Below are 25,104 nucleotides of genomic sequence, written 5' to 3'. Positions count from 1 at the left end.
AATCCCAGAGGGCTGCGTGGTGTGAGGCAGCCTCCCTGGCTGCTGTATGGGCCCACCTCTGGCATGTCCTGCTCCATCAGTCTCCATCTTGCTTTAATAGTGTCTGAGAAGGAGAAAGAGGTGCTTAAGGCAGGACTGATGATGCTCGTTAATAGCCACCAGCACTTGAGCACCTACGGTATGCCTGGCCTGGCTCCTGACCACTTCATCCATATTAACAATGTGCCTGAGGTAGGACTGGAATCTCAGGGTGTCGAGTCATGTTCTCAGGCTGAGCAGAGCTTCTGAACAGGCCAGTTTGGCCACAGACTCTGGGTTCTTAACCACTGGGCTTGTCTGCTTTATTTAAGGAATGATTGCCCTCATAATATTTAGACACCATCAAACATATATGCACCAGCTGAGCAGGGCTAAAGCTGTGGTCCCTTTAGGCTTATGTTTCACTTTGTTTAGGTTGATTTGTAAAAGCAATAAAACTGTATAGTAGCAAGTTTGGAAAATAAAGAAAAGAAAATTACTTACGATCCCATACCCTCTTCCCAAACACTCGTAGCATCCTGGAGTTCCTACCAATCTCCTTTATGAGCTTGTTTGTATGTAGCCATCATCCTATTTCCTTTGTATATACAAATCTAAACATTTCTCAGAAACCTTCACGGCGCTTTATGCCCCAGATTTTTCCTGGCTGTCAGGCATGAGGGGTTGTTTTGATTTCCCAGCATGGAATCACACACGTCTTCCCAGAGCCTGGGTGGTTTCTGTAGGAGGCTGGCGTACCTTTCTGAGCCCAGACACTTCAGTGGCCAGGGCCGAAGGTGGGGCAGGAGGGCAGGTGGCAGCAGGGCCTTAAAACATTGATTTCTATTTAAATACTCATTTAATAAACGAGTATTTGTAAAAGAGCCATGCGTTATAGGAACACACAGACCTAAGCACTGAGATCCAGGTCCTCTCTGCCTTCCCTGCCCCCAGCTGCCACATCACTGCTCACACGGCCTGGGGGGTTGTTGTGGGGGGACTGGCTCTGCAAGAGGGTGCCTCTGGCCACCACACGCAGCTGCCAATGTTCAACAGGTTTCTATCTGGCAGTTTATCTGCTTCTGGAGACTTCCTGCTGCACCTGTTGTGTACCACCGGGATGAGTCAGCACTTAAGGAATTTCATTCCCGGAATTTCCTTTATGTCAACTTGTTTGCATTCACAACTGCAAATATGTTTTTGTCTGTTTATTCGGTGTCCTCTCATTGTGACAGCACATGTGATGTTCTTTCTTGACCATCTCCATTTTAACTGGAAGTGGAACTATATGTCTTGTATTAGACTGAGGTTTATTATTTTTTATTGTGAAAAATATTGTGCTTATAGTGGAGTGTAAGCATCACACAGCTAATTGTAAAACATGCCAATCAACACCTGTTTATTGAGCACTTGGTTAAGGAATAGAACACAGCCAGACCCTTAGAGCCGTCCTGTCTACCCTCTTTAATTTGCATCCCCGTCCGCCTTGCCAGGTAATTCTATCCTGATTGTCTTTGTTATCATTCCCCTGAGGTTCCTCTATGGTTTTGCCATCTATGCATCCCTAAAATTACATTTCTTCTTTGCCTGCTTCTGGACTTCATGATATATGGAATTATACTGTAAGTGCTCTTATGTGACTTGCTTCTAGAACTCGATATTTTTTAATTCATCCAGGTGAATTAGTGCAGCTGTTCCTGGTAAACTCTTACTGCAGTGTAGTAGTCCATCACAAGACTATACCACGATTTATTTATCCCTTCTCTGATACACATTTGGTCTTTCCAGTTCAGTTTTAGGAGCAATGCTGAACAGTCTTGTGAAAGTTCTTTTTCTTATTTTTCATTACTTCATCTCTTTTCCTCTTCACAGGCATGGGTGGTGCACTGACAACTGAGTGCAGAACCTACCTCTAGAGCTTGTCATGTTTGGCTAGTGTAATGTTTAAATTTTCAGATCAAATTCTCTTAGGAGGGCTGCTCACTCAGGGCACATCGCCCTTCGGCATCAGACCCTGGCTTAGTCCTTCCCGTTCCACTACCCTCCCAGGCCCTGGAGGCATTTCCATTTCCTAAAATCTGTCCCTCTTTTCTCAGTAATTACCCTTAAAGTTTTAACATACATATTAAAGTTTATAGTTTTTGATCAACATTTAGAATTTACATTCTGCCCAGGGGCTGTATTTTCCCCAAGAAGACACCCCCGTTACCTCTCTTCCCTCCTTTTTTCACCTCCCATTTTCTGGTTCTGGAATGTTGCTAATTTGTGTGCATTATAATCAGTCATTATTTAAATTATACATCTGGCTGGCTCCTTTGACCACCTCCATTTATTATCTCACACATTTCATCTTTGCTTCAGGACGCCCTTGAGCCCTTGATGAATTCTTTCATGTAGGGTCGGGGTCACGGGGCAGGGGGAGTGGTCTCTGTGAAGACATCCCTATTCTGCCTTCACGCTTAAACGCTACTTTTACAATATGTGAAATTCTGAGTTTAAAAATCGCATTATTTCAGAACTTTGAAAGTAATGTTCCACTGTTTTCTGACTTTTAGTGTTGTCAGGGAAGCCTGATGCCCATCTGAATGGCTGTGTTTTTCTTTATAGAATTTTTTTACTTAGGATCCTGAAGCTTGTCAGTGTCTAGGTCTAGGCCTTATTCATTCACTGTGCTGAGCACTCACTGGCCCCTTCACCGGAATGCATCTGGTTGTCTTTACCTTGGGGAAGTTCAGTGCATTAGTTCATTCCCTCCAAGTTTCTCTGTTCTTTTTATTAAAATCCACCTTAGACCAGTGGTTGTTTTCAACAGGGGCAGTTTTGCCTCCCAGAGGTGATTTGACAATATCCGGAGGCACTTTTGATGTCACTAGTGGGGAGTGCTATTGGCATCTTGTGGGTGGAGGCCAAGGACACTGTCAGACACCCTGCAATGCATAGGACAGGCCCCACCACAATTATCCAGTCCAAAATGTTCATAGGGCCAAAGTTGAGAAACCCTGAATTAGACCAGATGCTGGCTCTCTGGTCCTAATTTCACTCTGATAGAATCCAGACCCGAGTACCACCTTTTGAATAAGTCCAGCCACCATCTCAGAGAGACCTAAGTGTCATCTTACCTAGGCTACAAGCATTCTCCAGAGGACACGTCAGCAAGCCACAAGCCCACCTTTCCCCTGACCCCTCCCCTCAAAGAGCCTGCCAAAGCCCTGGCCATAAAAAGCCTCTTGACCTATTAGAGACCCTGTTTCCTTTGTTCTGCTGGCCAGGACAGAGGGGTCCCTCTCAGGTTCAGAAATAAACCTGTTTGGACTGTTGAGTTCACATCCTCTCTCTTCTTTCACACTCTGCTTTATTTCATCATAGAACTTGTCCTGATCACTATTGTTTTGTTAATCTAGCTGTTTATTGTCTGTGCTTCCAGCTGGAATAGGAGCTCTCTGAGAGTGAGAATGTCACCTATCTTGTTAAACCAGCCATTCCCAGCTGCTTAAACCACTTCGGGACATAGTTGGGCTCTCCCTAAATATTTTTAGAATGAATACATCTTAAAAGGATAAGTGAATTCTTCATCTTCGAAGTTTATTCTCTGTCTCTTCGTTTAAATCACTTTCAGTTGTAGAGAATTTCCTGGATTGTGTCTTCAAATCAGGCCATCAGATCAGGTTTTGCCATGTTTATTCTACTACGTAGCCTTTCCATTTAATTTTTTTGTAATTGTATTTTGCTCTTTCATTTCTGGAACTCTTCCTTTAATTTTTTTGTAATCGTTTACTGTTCTTTAACTTCTGGAACTCATTCTTGTGTCCTGGTTCTTTTTCATAATGGTTTATATTCTTGTTTTATTTATTCTATACCCCTCCAATACTTCTGAGGATAGAATTTTTTCAAATTTGGTTTTTGTTCCCTGAGCTCTTTTTCTTCTAAGTTTTTCTGTTTGTTCCCATTGATACTTTTCTGTGGGTTCATGGCACTGAATGAGTGACTGAGTCTCTCAGTGTAGACAGCAAGCCTGGGTCTCCTCCCACCCACCCCAGCACGGGGCTCTGTGGAGAGGCTGTGTGGGTAGATGTGGTGACATCAGATTTATCCTGGGCCCTGTGCATGCTTTAGTCTAGAGTCCTCTCAACAGTTTCAGATGACCGAATTAGCCGGAGTTCATTCTGATTGGAGGATGAATGCAGCGTTTTTCTCAGCTGGGCTAGCTTCCACATCCCTCCCCATCTGCCCTGGTGGAAGTGTTACTGCAAGTTCCCTTCCCCTTAGTCCTTCCAGGCAGCCTCCACATCAGCCTCCTCCAAAGTAGCTCACCTTTGCTGGAGGACAGCCCTTTATCTTGAGCTCAGATGCTGTTGCTGCTCAACCTGGGGGAACGAAGAGGGGTTGGTGGGGGCCTGGGGAGAAGAGACTGAGAGTCTGGCCACGCTGAAATCATTCCTGTCCTGGCAGCAGCAGGCCTGAGGGTTCCCACACTCCTGCCAACACTTAACATTAAGCACCTTTGAGTCTTGTGCTAATTTGATGGATGTGAACTGGTATCTCAATGTGGGTTTAATTCGAGTCTGCTCCCAAGGTGCTGGCTCACGTGGCTGTTGGCAGGAGGCCTCGGTTCCTCAGCATGTAGACCTCTCCACAGGACTGCTTGAGTGTCTTCATGACATGGCAATTAGCTGCCCCCAAAGTTAGTGATTTGGGAGAGGGTGATCTGTGGTAGAGCAAGATAACAGCCCCGATGTCTTTTATGACCTAGTCTTAGAATTCACACTCCATCAGTATCCTCTTAGTCACATGAGTCATCCCTATTAGACATGAGAGCAGACTATATGAAGGCATAAATATCAGGAGGCAGGGGTCCTTTGGAGGCCATTTTGGGGGTCTAGAAGGTACATCGGTCTTAAAGAGAATGCTTTTAGATGTTCCTGTGAAGAATTATGTTTGTTGTAAATTTCAGATAAAAGGCCTTTGTCAATTTAAGTTCCCTTCCATTCCTGGTTTGTTGAAAGATTCTGTTTTTTAATCATTTAAAAAAAAAAGAGAAGAAGACAGTAAGAGGTGGGTGGGGCAGCAGCCTCACAAGGAGATTACATGGGACAAGCCTGTGTGGACAGAGGCAGCTTTGGGTCTCTCCCTGAGTCCTGTGTGATAACAATAGGCATGGGCCCTCTGTGGCTGAAGAACTCTGGAAAAACAGCCTTTTCTTTTTCTGCCTTGTGGGAATTGTCACAGCCATTTGCTTTTTTCTTTTTCTTTGCAGTGCCCAAGACAAAGATTTTGGCCACTGGAGGGGCCTCTCACAACAGAGACATCTTACAGGTGAGTGCTGGTAGCAGGCCCTGCATAAGGGCCTCTTCCTCAAAGGTTACTTCTAAGAGCCAGACCCTCAGCAACAAGGACTGCTCGTTGCCCCTCCTGCAGGTGTCCCAGGAAGCCAGCCCTGCTGCTTCATGCTCACCTGTGAGCAGATTCTGTCTTGTATTCAGGCGAACTATGCTGCCCTGTATTACTCCACTTCTGATACCAGCACAGCCTCTGGAGTCACACAGAAAGTTCCTGTCCTTCCACATGGGAAACTTTCTGACATCTAGTGCCAGCATGTTTGTCTTCCTCAGGGTTTCTCCCTTCCTATTTAAACATCTCTGATTTTTCACCCACCCCTCTGATAATACAGCTGCCAGACTTTGACACTGTCTTTCCGGTCCTCCGTTATACCAGAAATGCATGAACAAAAGTAGAATCAACCTGTAGATGTCTGACGATTAGGCTGTCATACCATGGGGCTGTCAGTGTCTTATTGGAACTCTGATCATTTTTAGATGTAGAGGCTGCCTTAACCATTTGAGTAACTGCAGCAGTTGATTTGTACTATACCCATCTTAGGTAAGAGTTTCTAGAAGAGCCTGAAATAGGAATTCCTCTATAAGTGATTTGTTGAGAGAGTGCTCCCAGGTGAAGGGGGTGAGGGGTGCAGGGGAAAGGATGAGCAGGGATGTGGGCTCGGCTGGAGCTGGCCTCAGCTCCATCCCATGGGGAGATCTGTAATGTAAACTGTCCCACAGACTTGGTTCTGCCTTGGGTTAAGGGGGCCAATGCTGCCCTGTGGGAGGGGAGAACAGCCTCCTGTGAGAATCAGCTTTCCTCCATTCAGGAGCAGTAGCTGTGTGCCATTAGCAGCCAATACTCACAGCATCTGAGGGAGGGGAGCACGCCAGTCCAGGAACAGAAACCAGCTGGGGCATTAGCAGCATCTATTATGTTATCTCTGGTCAACTAAGACCCCCAAGGCCTTTCCTTGTGAGCTCCTTTTAGAACACGTCCTTCATTCTAAATGTGTGCAATTTATTTTTGGGACCCAAATGGGATCCTTTATTTTATCCCTGTAAGGCACGCCCTTGGGTGAGTTTGGGCTTGTTGATGTTAGTCTGATACCTAGCTGTCTCCACCTTGACCATTTGCTCAGCAAGCTTCCTCAGTCTCCCTCCTTGTCTTTGATAAAACAGTGAAACAGTGCAGGGACAACCTGGATATCTGTGGTCCTCTGCTAGAGACCCCCCCAGGTCTGGCCCTGGGGGCATGGCTCGTGTATTTCCTGTACGGCTGTAGGATGGGGCCGCAGTCATGGGAAGCTATAAGAAGAGAGCCTGGGAAGTGCTACCCGAGTGCCTGTCCCTCTGCACAGTAAGTTCCATTGTCCTTCCAGGTGCTTGCGGATGTGTTTGGCGCCCCCGTGTATGTCACAGACACTGCCAACTCAGCCTGTGTGGGCTCTGCATACCGCGCCTTCCACGGTAGGCCAATGGATGGAGGATAGATGCCCCTGGGAGAGGTTGGGGCGCTGCTCGGACCCAGGAAAGTGGCAAGGGGAGATTGGGATGTTCCTAATCTTTAGGGACATTGGTGTCTTGTGGGCTTGGGCTTCCTTTTTCTTCCTCCCAGTGTGCAGTAACCAACCCAAGCCTATTACTTGATTCTCTACTTAAAGAGGGGAAGGGAAGGCAGGGTCCTAAGTGAATGAGGCCTAGTCAGAGTCAGGCTCAGCACAGGGACATGGGGACAGCTGTAGGGCCCAGACTACTGTCCGTACAGCTGTTGGGCAGGAGAGGCGATGAAGTCCAGAGCCTTACCTTCAGCAAGAGCAGGAAACTGAGGCAAAGGCAAAGGCTTCAGAGCCAAGCAGTGCAGGACCCTGGACAGCTCCACGGCCCTGGACAGCTCCACGGCCCATTGCTCTGAGGGGGGCCTTCCTGAAACCCGAGTCCCAAGGGAACCACTCACCTGGGCAGGTCCAGGCTTGCCCACTGGGCATTCCTCCTCCCAGCTGGTCAGCTGGCCTGTCCTCTAACTGCTCCTAGGCTGGGCTCTGCCCTCTTCCCCCTTCCCACGTTTGCTCTTAACTTTTTAACACCTATTTAAACTTACATTTTTCCATCAACATTGATGCTGAATCAGGGAGCATACCCTTCCCTTAGTAGTTAACCTCTTACTCTTTTTCCCCTTCCCCTCTGCCCTGCCCACTCACCCCATGTCATGCCACCTACCCTGTCAAGATCACTGGGCAATTCATTTCCAGGTTGTCATGTTTTTCATTAAACTTTACAACGTATTGGCTTTTCTTTACATGTACCTATTAATTTCTTTTTAACTCCCTGCAGTTTCTTTCTCCTGCTTCATTTCTATGCTAGTTTTCTTGGAGTATACAACCTAAATCAATTTTTCAGAGGGAAAAATTCAGTAGGTGGCGATTTTCTGAGGCCTTACATGTCCAGCCATGGCTCTGCTTGACCTTCCCAGAGAGTGCTTCCCTGGCTGGGCAAAAGTCTCTTAAGTTCAAAATACTTTTCCTGAGAACTTTGGGAACACTGTTCCGTAATCTCCCAGCCTTCAGTGTTGTCCAGAGAAGCCTGGGGTCTGCTTCCTACTCCTCCGGAGGAAGGAAAGGAACTACCCTTTGGGGACTCCACAGCTATGCTTCCCCTTTTTAAAATTTTCCCTTTTTGTGCCTATTTAGTTGCCAAGGGTTACCTGGGGTACTGCCCTGCTCTGCCCTCCGAAACCAAGGCCCACGCTGAGTCCTAGCACACCAGGATCCACCCCAAGGCATACCAGCCACTTTATTTGGAATCTGTTCTCCCCTGCTGGGCTGGGGGTGGACCTCCCACACAGGGGGGACCTGGACCACTTGATTAGCCTCTATGCCAGCCATCCACACTCATCCCTCGGCCCCACAGCTGTGAGCTGGGGTGCCCAGTGTCCGGTCAGAAAGCGAAGCCCTCTTTTGCTTCTGCTGGTGTGGCGCCTCCTGTCAATCTGGTACTGCTCCTTAAGTCACCGAGGAACCCCTCACTGTTTCTTGCCCACCTGTGGCAACCTTCCCTCTCTTCCAGCCCCACCATTCATTTGCTTAGCGAGCATTTACTGAGTGCCTCCTGCATGCGGGCAGTGTGCTAGGACCCAGAGCCCCAGTCCCTCACCTCACAGAGCTTCCAGCTCAGCAAGGGAGGGACCGTAAACAACCCCGTGGGCAGAAATTGTGAGAACTGCTCAGGAGAGGGGAAGACGCTGAGGACAGAGGGTTAGGGCGCCTCCCGGGCCAGTGATGATGGTAGCTGTAGCTCATCTGAGGAGAGGGAATAGGTACATGAAGAGAGGAGGGAGGAACATTCCAGGCAGTGCAAGGCTCTGAGGCAGGAAGATTTGAAAGAAGCCCAGGAGGCTGGGTGCTGTGAGCCATGGGGACAGTGGAGCCACGCGAGGGAGGAGAGGCAAGCAGAGACCCTACTGTCAGCTGTCAGGTGTGGTCAGGTTTCGGGTTGGTGCTGTCGGTGCGCAAGACAAACGAGGCCCTGCTGGAGGGCACCTGCACTTGACATTTCTCTCTCTTTTTTAATGGTTTTATTGAAGCACAATTTATATAGCATAAAAATCACCCAATTAAAAGTGCACAACTCAGTGATTTTTAGTAAATGTAATGACTTGTGCAACCATCATAATCCAGTTTTAAAACACTTTATCCCCATGGGATAAAATGCTGTTTCTAGTCACTATCTTCACATGCAGCGAGCACTGTCGTGAAATGAGCTTTCTCTTCTAGGCCTTGCAGCTGGGACGGGTGTACCCTTCTCAGAGGTTGTGAAGTTAGCTCCCAACCCCAGGTTGGCTGCAACCCCCACCCCAGGAGCTTCTCAGGTGAGAGACTATCAGAATTCAGTCAAAGCCTTTGCATTGTGAAACCAACTAGGTTCTCTTTTCCAAAAGGTAAGTTTTTCTGTGTCACCTACGTCAAAGTTGAGGTGCTCAGCTAAAGGAGAAATCCTCTTTTTTAATTGTCAAGGGAGCAGAGCAAAAAACCCTGGCTATTAACTGAGATTCACAGGTATTGCTGACTTCACAGCCGCAGGTGTCAGGTGGGGCATATCTTCATTGATCCATATAACACAGGGGGGACGGTTCATTCATGGAGTTACAAGGAGCCCCTGAAAGACTCTCTCTTAAGCACAGGCTGCACTGGGTTTCAGCCCTCAATCTAAAGTCTAGATTCAAGACCTCTGTATAGTCACTCTGACCCGGAAATCCCTGTGAAGTCAGGGTCACTGGTTACCAATGGGTCCCTGGAAAGCAGTGTTGATTAGGGTGCAAAAGTTTTATTAAGGGGTACAGTTCATTAGGGGGTGCTCTTGGGATTCACATCTGTGGGAGGGAAAGGAGGTTGCAGGGCTGGGGCAGAGGGAGGAGGGGAGCTGCAGAGCATCTCAGTGGAGCCCTCAGCTGACCCTACAGGACCTTCTGAAGCTGGGGTGGCCCTTTAGAGTTTTACCCCACTGGGGTGAGGAGGCTGGAACTTTGTACTCCCTGTCAATCAGTCACTGCATGCAGGCCACCCAGGATGGGGTAAGGCAGCTCTCTACAGCCAAAGCAATCCCCAAAGCAGAGGGCAATCTGGGAGCTACATCTCAGCACCTCCTGCACCACCGTTTCTGTATGCAGAAGTTTCTTGCAGCCAGCAGCAGAGGCAATGCAGACCGAGGCCTTTATTACCCCAGACGAGCGGGCAGCACCAGCTTCATGCTTGGTGGATGTGTCTGGGTCACAGTGGAGAGACCCTGAGTTTATGAAACCCCCAGCCTTATAAAGGAGCCACAAGCAAACTTGCCCAACCTTTGCCCCCAAAGGAGACATCATCTTTACTCTCCCGGTCAGCAACAAATTTTCCCTCCGCCAAGAAGGTGACACTATCTCTGTCTCCCAAGGCTATTAGCTATACAAACATCCTTGAAAAGATAGTCTGGAACAAAAGCTGTCACCGGATGTATAGAAGCAGTATGGAGGACTGTCTCCCAGCAGAGGTGGAAGCAGAAGCTTCCGGGGGACTGGCTAGCCCACACACAGGTGTGCCCAGGCTTCCGTGATTTCCTGTGTGTGCCCTTATGCTTAAGAGCGGCTCAGTGCAGTAGGAAGATTGTACGTTACTATGGGCCCCTCGCGGGACCTTGAGCAGCATTCTCCATCTCCAAATCTCTGTTTCTTCATCTGTGAAGTGAGGACTTCTGTCCTGCCTACTTTTAACCTGCTAATTGTAGAGCTTACAAAGAACCCTTGACTACAATGACTTTATCATACAACAGAAGTCTGAAGGTAGTTGCCAGCATTGGTTCAGAGGTTCGACAGCGTCAGGGTTCCAGGTCGTGTTCCCTGTTGTTCTCCAAATAATACCAGCCATAGATAGCAAGAACATCATGAAAACCATGTGTGTCATCTTAGATTTTCTAGTGGTCTTTTTTTTTTTAAGTAAAAATAAATAAATGACTAATTTTAATAACATATTTTATTTAATCCAGTATGTCCAAAATACTGTCATCTCCACATGTGATCAATAAGGAAAATTGCTAATGTGGTATGTTACATTCTTCTTTTTTGTATCAAGCTTTTGAAATCTGATGTGCATTTTATATTCTAGCACCAGTCACATTCAGGGGCTCAAAGGCATTGATGGTTTGTGGCACTATATTGGATGGTGTAGCCCTAGACATGCTCCCAGTAATTACAGGATGTCTACAGCTGCACCAAGCATTCTGTCCCCCCACAGTTGTATTCACAGGCAGGAGCCAGAGCATGGCATTGGGTAGAGTCCCTCCTCCCTTGCTTCTTGCTTATCAGGGAGAGACATGCTGGTCTGGTCCCTTCAACTCCATGAAGACTACCATTTCATCATTTGGTCAGCCTTGGTTGTAAGAAAGGATTGGGTGAGGTCCAGCTCTTCCATCCTCTCTAAAAAGCCAGCAAAGAAGATGGTTGTTGGGGAAAGCTTTAGGGAAGCCAGTAGCTGCACCTGCCTTGCACAGGTGCCAGGTACTCAGTGCATGCCGCCAGTCTCCCTGGCTTGCCTGTAGGCAAAGTCACTACTAGCTCATGGAACTCATAACCAAACCTGAGCATAACCTCAGAATCCTTCTTAACACCAGGCCGCATGTGGTGACAGTCTGTAATCATTGGCGTAAGTGACCTGTTTGAGGCCTGGATTGTAATTCCTTGAGAGCAGGGCAGCATCCTCCATTCTCCGCTGGGCTCAAGTGGAGACTCAAAACAGGAACCACGTTTCTACTGTGCTCAGCTGAACATTGAAGTCAACGCCCCTCTGGGCTCTCCGACAGCATGCAGGGAAAGAATGGCTTCAGCTGCACCACAAGTAGGCCCTACTTGCATAATCAGTACTAAAGTACTTGACTTGGAGGCTAACTAAGCCAGATTAAGAAGGGATGGGATTGTCGTGAACTGCTAGGGATATGTGTGTGTGTGTGTGTGTGTGTGTGTGTGTGTGTGTGTGTGTGAATCCCAAGGGAATCTGGGTCCCATGGTCTCAAGGGTTGCTTGTCTGTGAGATAAGCTGTGTCCATCTGAAGTGCACCTACATTTCTCAGGCAGGGGTTACCAAGCCACAGGTGAGAACAGTTTAAAAAAGTAGTGGAGGGCTATATAAAAATCAGCTTTAGAGATTCAAGATGGCGGCGTGAGAGGTTAGAAGCAGAACTCCCAAAACCACAAATAGTACAAAAATATAATTAATTAATACAACTAACCCTAAAACAGCAACAAGAAAGAAGGCTGCACCAGACTGTATACAGACCTCACGAACAGAGCAGACCTCAAGAAACAGGGTAACGTATGAAAGCCTTAATCTGGTGGGTCCCGGGCCCATCCCCCACCCCAGCTCAACGGTGGGAGGAAGAGAAATGGAGTGGGGAGGGGGTGGAAGCCTAGGACTGCTGAACACCCAGCCCTGGAGATCTGCTTTCTGAGCAGAAACCTGTATTGTGTGGTGCTCTGGACGTTGGGGAGCTCGGACAGGCAGAGTGCTTGAGAGACTGAGATTCCAGCTGTTTGTGGAGGACAGGGATCCATACCCACCACTCTGTGTCAAAGGAAAGGCAGGCAGTCTGAGAGGCCAGAAGGGAGTGGCATGGTATATATAATGCAATGAAGCAGAAGGGCCTTGAACCGAGAATACTCTACCTGGCAAGGTTATCATTTAAATTTGAAGGAGGGATTAAACAATTTTCAGATAAGCAAAAGTTGAGAGAATTTACCTTCCACAAACCACCTCCACAGTGCATTTTGGAGGGACTCCTATAGATGGAAGTATTCCTAAAGCTAAATAGATGTCACCCAAGGGATAGACAAAGAGTACAGAATATGATTCATAACATACAAAGAATGGAGGAGGAAGAAAAAGGAGGAAATAAAAAAGAACCTTTAGGATGTGTTTGTAATAGCATATGAAGTGAGTTAAATTAGACTGTTAGATAGTAAGGGAATTACCCTTGAACCTTTGGTACCCATGAATCTAAAGCCTGCAATGGCAATAAGTACATACCTATTGATAATCACCCTAAATGTAAATGATCTGAATGCACCAATCAAAAGACATAGAGTTACTGAATAGATAGAAAAATAAAACCCATCTATATGCTGCCTACAAGAGACTCACTTCAAACCCAAAGACATGCACAGACTAAAAGTAAAGGGATGGAAAAAGATATTTCATGTAACTAATAGTGAGAAAAAAGCAGGAATTGCAGTACTTGTACCAGACAAAATAGACTTCAAAACAAAGAAAGTAACAAGAGACAAAGAAGGACATTACATAATGATAAAGGGCTCAGTCCAACAAGAGGATATAACTATTATAAATATCTATGCACCGAACACAGGATCACCTACATATGTGAAACAAATACTAACAGAATTAAAGGGGGAAATAGACTGTGATGCATTCATTTTAGAAGACTTCAACGCACCACTCACTCCAAAGGACAGATCAACCAGACAGAAAATAAATAGAGACAGAGGCACTGAGCAACATATTAGAACAGATGGACCTAACGGATATCTACAGAACACTCCATCCAAAAGCAACAGGATATACATTCTTCTCAAGTGCACATGGAATATTTTCAAGAATAGATCATATACTAGGCCAGAAAACCTCAGTAAATTAAAAAAGATTGAAATTGTACCAGCCAGCTTCTGAGATCACAAAAGTATGAAACTAGAAATAAATTACCCAAAGAAAACAAAAAAGCCCACAAACACATGGAGGCTTAATAATATGCTCCTAAATAATCAATGGATCAATGACCAAATAAAAACAGAGATGAAGAAATATATGGAGAGACAAGGGGCGGAAGATGGCGGCGTGAGTAGAGCAGCGGAAATCTCCTCCCAAAACAACATATATCTATAAAAATATAACAAAGACAACCCTTCCCAGAATAAAGACCAGAGGACACAGGACAATATCCAGACCACATCCGCACCCGAGAGAACCCAGCGCCTGGCGAAGGGGGTAAGATACAAGCCCCGGCCCCGCGGGACCCGAGCGCCCCTCCCCCCAGCTCCCGGCGGGAGAAGAGCAGGCAGAGCGGGAGGGAGACGGAGCCCAGGACTGCCGAACACCCAGCCCAGCCATCCGGGCCAGAGTGCAGACACAGTACGTGCCCAGGGGGCCCTGGATGCTAGGGAAACAGGGCAGAAAGAACAGTGAGCGGGCACTGGAGGCTGGGTGCCAGAGGACATAAGAAAAGCGCGCAACCATTTTTTTTTTTTTTTTTTTGCTTTTTTGCTGTTTTGTTTTGGCGAGCACTTTTTGGAAGTCTTAAAGGGATAGGGACCCCAATACTAGGGAAACAGGGCAGAAAGACCGGTGAGCAGAGGCCTGAGGCTGGCACCGCAGAATAAAGAAAAACGAACAACCACCTTTTTTTTTTTTTTTTTTTTTTTTAATTAAAAACTTTTTTTTTTTTTAATTAAAAAATTTTTTTTTATTTTTTGGTGGTCGTTGTTTTGTTTTGGCGGGTGCTTTTTGGAAGTCTTAAAGGGGCAGGGCGGGTCACTTAATCCAGAGGTAGGGAATCCGGGATCTCTGGGCACCCTAACCCCTGGGCTGCAGGGAGCAGGGAGGCCCCTTGCGGAGATAAATAGCCTCCCAGCAGCTCCTGCTCCAACGCGACTCCACCATTTTGGAGTAGCTGCCCGAGCCAGGCCACGCCCACAGCAACAGTGGAGATTAACTCCATAGCAACCGGGCAGGAAGCAGAAACCCTGTCTGCGCGCAGCTGCGCAGCACAAGCCACTAGAGGTCGCTGTTCTCCCAGGAGAGGAGGGCCACAAACCAACAAGAAAGGAAGTCCTTCCAGCCGTCACTCGTCCCAGTTCTGCAGACTATTCCTATCACCATGAAAAGGCAAAGCTACAGGCAGACAAAGATCACAGAGACAACACCAGAGAAGGAGACAGACCTAACCAGTCTTCCTGACAAAGAATTCAAAATAAGAATCATAAACATGCTGACAGAGATGCAGAGAAATATGCAAGAGAAATGGGATGAAGTCCGGAAGGAGATCACAGATGCCAGAAAGGAGATCGCAGAAATGAAACAAACTCTGGAAGGGTTTATAAGCAGAATGGATAGAATGCAAGAGGCCATTGATGGAATTGAAATCAGAGAACAGGAACGCATAGAAGCTGACATAGAGAGAGATAAAAGGATCTACAGGAATGAAACAATGTTAAGAGAACTGTGTGACCAATCCAAAAGGAACAATATCCGTATTATAGGGGTCCCAGAAGAAGAAGAGAGAGGAAAAGAGATGGAAAGTATCTTAGAAGAAATAATTGCTGAAAACTTCCCCACACTGGGGGAGGAAGTAATCGAACAGACCACGGAAATACACAGAACCCCCAACAGAAAGGATCCAAGAAGGGCAACACCAAGACACATAATAATTAAAATGGCAAAGATCAAGGACAAGGAAAGAGTGTTAAAGGCAGCTAGAGAGAAAAAGGTCACCTATAAAGGGAAACCCATCAGGCTAACGTCAGATTTCTCAACAGAAACCCTACAGGCCAGAAGAGAATGGCATGATATATTTAATACAATGAAACAGAAGGGCCTTGAACCAAGGATACTGTATCCAGCACGACTATCATTCAAATATGACGGTGGGATTAAACAATTCCCAGACAAACAAAAGCTGAGGGAATTTGCTTTCCACAAACCACCTCTACAGAACATCTTACAGGGACTGCTCTAGATGGGAGCACTCCTAGAAAGAGCACAGCACAAAACACCCAACATATGAAGAATCGAGGAGGAGGAACAAGAAGGGAGAGAAGAAAAGAATCTCCAGACAGTGTATATAACAGCTCAATAAGCGAGCTAAGTTAGGCAGTAAGATACTAAAGAGGCTAACCTTGAACCTTTGGTAACCACGAATTTAAAGCCTGCAATGGCAATAAGTACATATCTTTCAATAGTCACCCTAAATGTTAATGGGTTGAATGCACCAATCAAAAGACACAGAGTAACAGAATGGATAAAAAAGCAAGACCCATCTATATGCTGCTTACAAGAAACTCACCTCAAACCCAAAGACATGTACAGACTAAAAGTTAAGGGATGGAAAAACATATTTCAAGCAAACAACAGTGAGAAGAAAGCAGGGGTTGCAGTACTAATATCAGACAAAATAGACTTCAAAACAAAGAAAGTAACAAGAGATAAAGAAGGACACTACATAATGATAAAGGGCTCAGTCAAACAAGAGGATATAACCATTCTAAATATATATGCACCCAACACAGGAGCACCAGCATATGTGAAACAAATACTAACAGAACTAAAGGGGGATATAGACTGCAATGCATTCATTCTAGGAGACTTCAACACACCACTCACCCCAAAGGATAGATCCACTGGGCAGAAAATAAGTAAGGACACGGAAGCACTGAACAACACAGTAGAGCAGATGGACCTAATAGACATCTATAGAACTCTACATCCAAAAGCAGCGGGATATACATTCTTCTCAAGTGCACATGGAACATTCTCCAGAATAGACCACATACTAGGCCACAAAAAGAGCCTCAGAAAATTCCAAAAGATTGAAATCCTACCAACCAACTTTTCAGACCACAAAGGCATAAAACTAGAAATAAACTGTACAAAGAAAGCAAAGAGGCTCACAAACACATGGAGGCTTAACAACACGCTCCTAAATAATCAATGGATCAATGACCAAATCAAAATGGAGATCCAGTAATATATGGAAACAAATGACAACAACAACACTAAGCCCCAACTTCTGTGGGACACAGCAAAAGCAGTCTTAAGAGGAAAGTATATAGCAATCCAAGCATATTTAAAAAAGGAAGAGCAATCCCAAATGAATGGTCTAATGTCACAATTATCGAAATTGGAAAAAGAAGAACAGATGAGGCCTAAGGTCAGCAGAAGGAGGGACATAATAAAGATCAGAGAAGAAATAAATAAAATTGAGAAGAATAAAACAATAGCAAAAATCAATGAAACCAAGAGCTGGTTCTTCGAGAAAATAAACAAAATAGATAAGCCTCTATCCAGACTTATTAAGAAGAAAAGAGAGTCAACACAAATCAACAGTATCAGAAACGAGAAAGGAAAAATCACGACGGACCCCACGGAAATGCAAAGAATTATTGGAGAATACTATGAAAACCTATATGCTAACAAGCTGGGAAACCTAGGAGAAATGGACAACTTCCTAGAAAAATATAACCTTCCAAGATTGACCCAGGAAGAAACAGAAAATCTAAACAGACCAATTACCAGCAACGAAATTGAAGAGGTAATCAAAAAACTACCAAAGAACAAAACCCCCGGGCCAGATGGATTTACCTCAGAATTTTATCAGACATACAGGGAAGACATAATACCCATTCTCCTTAAAGTTTTCCAAAAAATAGAGGAGGAGGGGATACTCCCAAACTCATTCTATGAAGCTAACATCACCCTAATACCAAAACCAGGCAAAGACCCCACCAAAAAAGAAAACTACAGACCAATATCCCTGATGAACGTAGATGCAAAAATACTCAACAAAATATTAGCAAACCGAATTCAAAAATACATCTAAAGGATCATACACCATGACCAAGTGGGATTCATCCCAGGGATGCAAGGATGGTACAACATTCGAAAGTCCATCAACATCATCCACCACATCAACAAAAAGAAAGACAAAAACCACATGATCATCTCCATAGATGCTGAAAAAGCATTTGACAAAGTTCAACATCCATTCATGTTAAAAACTCTCAGCAAAATGGGAATAGAGGGCAAGTACCTCAACATAATAAAGGCCATCTATGATAAACCCACAGCCAACATTATATTGAACAGCGAGAAGCTGAAAGCATTTCCTCTGAGATCGGGAACTAGACAGGGATGCCCACTCTCTCCACTGTTATTTAACATAGTACTGGAGGTTCTAGCCACGGCAATCAGAGAAAACAAAGAAATACAAGGAATCCAGATTGGTAAAGAAGAAGTTAAACTGTCACTATTTGCAGATGACATGATACTGTACATAAAAAACCCTAAAGACTCCACCCCAAAACTACTAGAACTGATATCGGAATACAGCAAAGTTGCAGGATACAAAATCAACACACAGAAATCTGTGGCTTTCCTATATACTAACAATGAACCAACAGAAAGAGAAATCAGGAAAACAACTCCATTCACAATTGCATCAAAAAAAATAAAATACCTAGGAATAAACCTAACCAAAGAAGTGAAAGACTTATACTCTGAAAACTACAAGTCACTGTTAAGAGAAATTAAAGGGGACACTAACAGATGGAAACTCATCCCATGCTCGTGGCTAGGAAGAATTAATATCGTCAAAATGGCCATCCTGCCCAAAGCAATATACAGATTGGATGCAATCCCTATGAAACTACCAGCAACATTCTTCAATGAACTGGAACAAATAATTCAAAAATTCATATGGAAACACCAAAGACCCCGAATAGCCAAAGCAATCCTGAGAAAGAAGAATAAAGTAGGGGGGATCTCACTCCCCAACTTCAAGCTCTACTATAAAGCCATAGTAATCAAGACAATTTGGTACTGGCACAAGAGCAGAGCCACAGACCAATGGAACAGACTAGAGAATCCAGACATTAACCCAGACATATATGGTCAATTAGTATTTGATAAAGGAGCCAAGGACATACAATGGTGAAATGACAGTCTCTTCAACAGGTGTTGCTGGCAAAACTGGACAGCTACATGTAGGAGAATGAAACTGGACCATTGTCTAACCCCATATACAAAAGTAAACTCAAAATGGATCAAAGACCTGAATGTAAGCCATGAAACCATTAAACTCTTGGAAGAAAACATAGGCAAAAACCTCTTAGACATAAACATGAGTGACCTCTTCTTGAACATATCTCCCCGGGCAAGGAAAACAACAGCAAAAATGAGTAAGTGGGACTATATTAAGCTGAAAAGCTTCTGTACAGCAAAAGACACCATCAATAGAACAAGAAGGATCCCTACAGTATGGGAGAATATATTTGAAAATGACACATCCGATAAAGGCTTGACGTCCAGAATATATAAGGAGCTCACACGCCTCAACAAACAAAAAACAAATAACCCAATTAATAAATGGGCAGAGGAAATGAACAGACAGTCCTCCAAAAAAGAAATACAGATGGCCAACAGACACATGAAAAGATGCTCCACATCGCTAATTATCAGAGAAATGCAAATTAAAACTACAATGAGGTATCACCTCACACCAGTAAGGATGGCTGCCATCCAAAAGACAAACAACAACAAATGTTGGCGAGGCTGTGGAGAAAGGGGAACCCTCCTACACTGCTGGTGGGAATGTAAACTAGTTCAACCATTGTGGAAAGCAGTATGGAGCTACATCAAAATGCTCAAAACAGACTTACCATTTGACCCAGGAATTGCACTCCTAGGAATTTACCCTAAGAACGCAGCAATCAAGTTTGAGAAAGACAGATGCACCCCTATGTTTATTGCAGCACTATTTACAATAGCCAAGAATTGGAAGCAACCTAAATGTCCATCGATAGATGAATGGATAAAGAAGATGTGGTACATATACACAATGGAATACTACTCAGCCATAAGAAAAGGGCAAATCCAATCATTTGCAGCAACATGGATGGAGCTGGAGGGTATTATGCTCAGTGAAACAAGCCAAGCGGAGAAAGAGAAATACCAAATGATTTCACTTATCTGTGGAATATAAGAACAAAGGAAAAACTGAAGGAACAAAACAGCAGCAGAATCACAGAACTCAAGAATGGACTAACAGGTACCAAAGGGAAAGGGACTGGGGAGGATGGGTGGGTAGGGAGGGAAAGGTGGGGAGAAGTAGGGGGGTATTAAGATTAACATGCATGGGGGGGTAGGAGAAAAGGGAGGGCTATACAACACAGAGAAGGCAAGTAGTGATTCTACAACATTTTGCTATGCTGATGGACAGTGACTGTAAAGGGGTTTATAGGGGAGACCTGGTATAGGGGAGAGCCTAGTAAACATAATAGTCGTCATGTAAGTGTAGATTAGTGATACCAAAAACAAAGCAAAAAAAAAAAAGGGCAGTTCCTGTGTGGTAACCTCCAACGAGTTCTACACAAGGGTATAAAGGGCATATAAAAGTGTAGGCAAAGGGTCTGTTTGTGTTTATACAGAGGATCAAAGCCTAATTGGGCTACCCCGAAAATGAACTAAGATACGATATGAAAAAGAACTTCCAACATCAGCACTCTCTGGAAGACTCATGCCAGAAGATGATCATCAAAAAACCCCAACAAAGATCCACGCACTGCTACAGCTGTAGATGCACTCATCCCACCAGTTCCTGGACTTGCCATGGGAATGAGGAAGGAGATATCTAAGCTGACCTGTGCATACAGTAAAACAACAAATTTGACTGGATCTGTACTGTTGGAACTCAACCAAGAATTAGGAGAAGTGCAAATTGTAGCACTCCAAAGTCTTACAACTACAGACTATTTACTGTTAAAAGAACATATGGCATGTGAACAGTCCCCAGGAATGGGTTGTTTTAATTTGTCTGATTTCTCTCAGACTGTTCAAGTTCAGTTGGACAATATCCACCATATCATAGATAAGTTTTCACAAATGCCTAAGGTGCCTAACTGGTTTTCTTGGTTTCACTGGAGATGGCTGGTAATTACAGATATGCTTTGGTTATGTAACTATACTCCTATTATGTTAATGTGTGTGCACAATTTAAGTAGTAGCTTAAAACCTATACATGCTGAAGTACTCTACAAGAAGATATGTCAAAGAAATAATCAATCTTCCCATGTTTTCTTCCGCCTGCTACTTCTATGGCTTTTCTTCTTCCTTCCTAATTACAAGCCTTAAATAGAATTCGTGCCTCATATCAAATTTACCGAGTATCATAACTCCTCCAAGTGGTAAAGATACCTCAAGACAAATGCTGGGCATAGAAGCCACAGGGCATAAATATGCAAAGAAGTAAAAAGCTAACCTTTTCAAACAATAAGGCTTCCCTCTCACTTACCAACTTCACATTTCCCTGTATGGCCCTGGAAGATGACTGGTTAGCCAGAGACGTGTAAGATTCCTCAAGGGAGGAACAACCTAAGACAGGCACAGTCGCAGGGGGGCCATCAGGTGAGAAATTGGGGATCAACAGAGGTGAGGCTTAGAACCTCACCCCCCCTGTTGTGAGAGAAATCTTCTGCATACGTGGATGTTTTATTGCCCTGGTCTAGCTTGGATTAACACATAGTCTACAGGCACACACCTGATCATCTACATGTGCTCTCTTACAACACTAAACTATGTTTTCTACCTTTATCTTGTATCTACCTACCACTTCAGCATTTTATTAAAAATAATAATAATAAAGAGAGAAATGTGGTATCCACATAAATCAGGTATAAAAGTCAAATGAGTATTCATATTTGAACTGTTTATAGTTCATAATGCATGAGCAAAACCGAAAGTTTCTGTGATGGCTGCCCTTGTAATGTTCACCATGTAACTTATTCACTATGTAAGAATTTGTTCTCCATGTAAGAACTTGTTTGTTATGATTCAGAAGATTGGAGACTGACGAAAATTAGGCTTGGGGTGGATTAATGATTGTGCATTGAGCATTGACTCCCCTATACAGAATTTTATTGTCGTTAACAACCATTTGATCAATAAATATGAGAGTTGCCCTCACAAAAAAAAAAAAAAAAAAAAAGGAAAGGACAGACTTCCAATGGTAAAATAAATAAGTAACTGGGATGTAATGTATAGCATAAGGAATATAGTCAAGATATTGTAACAGCTTGGTAGGGTGATAGCTGGAACCTAGAATTATGTATATAAATGTTTTACCACTGTGTTGTACACTTGAAACTAATGTAATGTAATACTGTGCATCAACTACCCTTCAATAAAAAATAATTATTTAATAAAAAAAAAAAAAAGAAATATATGGAGATAAATGACAACAATAACTCAACACCACAAAATTTGTGGGACACAGCAAAGGCCGTGCTAAGAGGGAAGTATATTACAATACAAGCCTTCCTCAGGAAAGAAGAACAATCCCAAATGAACAGTCTAAACTCACAATTAATGAAACTAGAAAAGGAAGAACAAATGAGGTCCAAAGTTAGTAGAAGGAGGGACATAAGAAAGATTAGAGCAGAAATAAATAAAACTGAGAAGAATAAAATAATAGAAAGAATCAATGAAGGCAGGAGCTGGTTCTTCAAGAAAATAGACAAAATAGATAAACCCCTACCCAGACTTATCAAGAAAAAAAAAGAGTCTACACACATAAATAGAATCACAAATGAGAATGGAAAAATCACTACGGACACCACAGAAATACAAAGAATTATGAGAGAATACTATGAAAAATTATATGGTAACAAACTGGATAACCTAGAAGAAATGGACAAATTTCTAGAAAAATACACCCTACCAAGGCTGACCCAGGAAGAAACAGAAAGTCTGAATAGACCAATTACCAGCAAAGAAATTGAATTGATAATCAAAAAACTACCTAAGAACAAAACCCATTGACCAGATGGTTTCACTGTGAATTTTATCAAACATTTAGTGAAGACCTAATACCTATCCTCCTTAAACTTTTCCAGAAAGTAGAAGAGGAGGGAATAATCCCAAACTCAATGAGGCCAAATCACTCTAATACCAAAACCAGGCAAAGACACCACAAAAAAAGAAAATTACAGACCAATATCCCTTATGAACATACATGCAAAAATACTCAACAAAATATTAGCAAACCAAAGTCAAAAATACATCAAAAAGATCATCCATCATGATCAAGTAGGATTCATCCCAGGGATATGAGGATGGTACAACATTCAAAAATCTATCAACATTATCCACCACATCAACAAAGAGAAGGACAAAAACCATATGATCATCTCATAGATGCTGAAAAGGCAATCGACAAAATTCAACATCCATTCATGATAAAAACTCTCAACAAAATGAGTATAGAGGGCAAGTACCTCAACATAATAAAGGCCATATATGACAAACCCACAGCCAACTTCATACTTAACAGTGAGAAGCTGAAAGCCTTTCCTTTTAAGATCGGCAACAAGACAAGGATGCCCACTCTCCCCACTGTTATTCAACATAGCTCTAGAGGTCGTAGCCACGGCAATTAGACAACACAAAGAAATAAAAGGCATCCAGATTGGTAAAGAAGAAGTTAAACTGTCACTGTCTGCAGATGACATGATACTGTACATAAAAACCCCTAAATAATCACTCCAAAACTACTAGAACTAATATCTGAATTCAGTAAAGTTGCGGGATACAAAATTAATACACAGAAATCTGTTGCATTCCTACAGACTAATGATGAACTAGCAGAAAGAGAATCAGAAAAACAATTCCATTTACAATTGCATCAAGAAGAATAAAATACCTAGAAATAAACCTAACCAAGGAAGTGAAAGACCTATGCCTGAAAACTACAAGAAACTCTTAAGAGAAATTAACGAGGACACTAATAAATGGAAACTCATTTGCTCTTGGCTAGGAAGAATTAATATTGTCAACATGGCCATCCTGCTTAAAGCAATCTACAGATTCAATGCAATCCCTATCAAAATACCGACAGCATTCTTCAATGAACTAGAGCAAATAGTTCTAAAGTTCATATGGAACAACAAAAGACCTCGAATAGCCAAAGCAATCCTGAGAAGAAAGAATAAAGCAGGTGGAATTACGCTTCCTGACTTCAAGCTCTACCACAAAGCCACAGTAATCAAGACAGTTTGGTACTGGCACAAGAACAGAGCCACAGACCAGTGGAACAGAATAGAGAGTCCAGATATAAACTCACACATATATGGTCAATTAATATATGATAAAGGAGCCATGGATATACAATGGGGAAATGACAGTCTCTTCAACAGCTGGTGTTGAAAAAATTGGATAGCTACATGTAAGAGAATGAAACTGAATTATTATCTAACCCCATACACAAAAGTAAACTCGAAATGGATCAAAGACCTGAATGTAAGTCATGAAACCATAAAACTCTTAGAAAAAAATATAGGCAAAAATCTCTTGGACATAAACATGAGCAACTTCTTCATGAACATATTTCCCTGGGCAAGGGAAACAAAAGCAAAAATGAACAAGTGGGACTATATCAAACTAAAAAGCTCCTGTACAGCAAAGGACACCATCAGAACAAAAAGGCATCCTTCAGTATGGGAGAATATATTCATAAATGACATATCCGTTAAGGGGTTGACATCCAAATTATATAAAGAGCTCATGCACCTCAACAAACAAAAAGCACATAATCCAATTAAAAAATGGGCAGAGGACCTGAACAGACACTTCTCCAAAGAAGAAATTCAGATGGCCAACAGGTACATGAAAAGATGCTCCACATCGCTAATCATCAGAGAAATGCAAATTAAAACCACAATGAGGTATCACCTCACACCAGTTAGGATGACCAACATCCAAAATATGAACAAGAACAAATGTTGGCAAGGATGTGGAGAAAGGGTACACTGCTGGTGGGAATGTAAACTAGTTCAGCCATTGTGGAAAGCAGTATGGAGGTTCCTCAAAAAACTAAAAATAGAAATACCATTTGACCCAGGAATTCCACTTCTAGGAATTTACTCTAAGAATGCAGGAGCCCAGTTTGAAAAAGACAGATGCATGCCTATGTTTATCACAGCACTATTTACAATAGCCAAGAAATGGAAGCAACCTAAGTGTCCATCAGTAGATGAATGGATAAAGAAGATGTGGTACATATACACAATGGAATATTATTCAGCCATAAGAAGAAAACAAATCCTACCATTTGCAACAACATGGATGGAGCTAGATAGAGGGTATTATGCTCAGTGAAATAAGCCAGGTGGAGAAAGACAAGTATCAAATGATTTCACTCATCTGTGAAGTATAAGAACAAAGAAAAAACTGAAGTAACAAAACAGCAGCACACTCACAGAACCCAAGAATGGACTAACAGTTACCAAAGGGAAAGGGACTGGGGAGGGTTGGGTGGGAAGGGAGGGATAAGGGGGAAAAAGGGGCATTACGATTAGCACACATAATGTGGGAGGGGGGCACGGGAAAGGCAGTATATCACAGAGAAGACAAGAAGATTCTATAGCATCTTACTACACTGATGGACAGTGACTGTAATGGGGTATGTGGGG

General features: G+C 43.5%; 1 protein-coding gene across 4 annotated transcripts in view; it reads left to right on the top strand.

The window, feature by feature from the left end:
- The window catches only part of XYLB (xylulokinase), a 56,658-nt gene that overhangs the window by 29,823 nt on the left and 1,731 nt on the right, over positions 1 to 25,104 (top strand). For all 4 annotated transcript variants that reach the window (XM_057491305.1, XM_036921645.2, XM_057491304.1 and 1 more), the window contains 3 exons: positions 5,273 to 5,331; positions 6,716 to 6,803; positions 9,107 to 9,201. In XM_057491305.1, the coding sequence (XP_057347288.1) occupies positions 5,273 to 5,331; positions 6,716 to 6,803; positions 9,107 to 9,201 (242 nt within the window). The remainder of the gene's footprint in view (positions 1 to 5,272; positions 5,332 to 6,715; positions 6,804 to 9,106; positions 9,202 to 25,104) is intronic.

The sequence above is a fragment of the Manis pentadactyla genome, chromosome 14, assembly GCF_030020395.1.
Source record: "Manis pentadactyla isolate mManPen7 chromosome 14, mManPen7.hap1, whole genome shotgun sequence".
Taxonomy (NCBI): domain Eukaryota; kingdom Metazoa; phylum Chordata; class Mammalia; order Pholidota; family Manidae; genus Manis; species Manis pentadactyla.
Note: the sequence above shows the minus strand (reverse complement) of the source record. Positions and strands in the feature narration are given on the sequence as shown.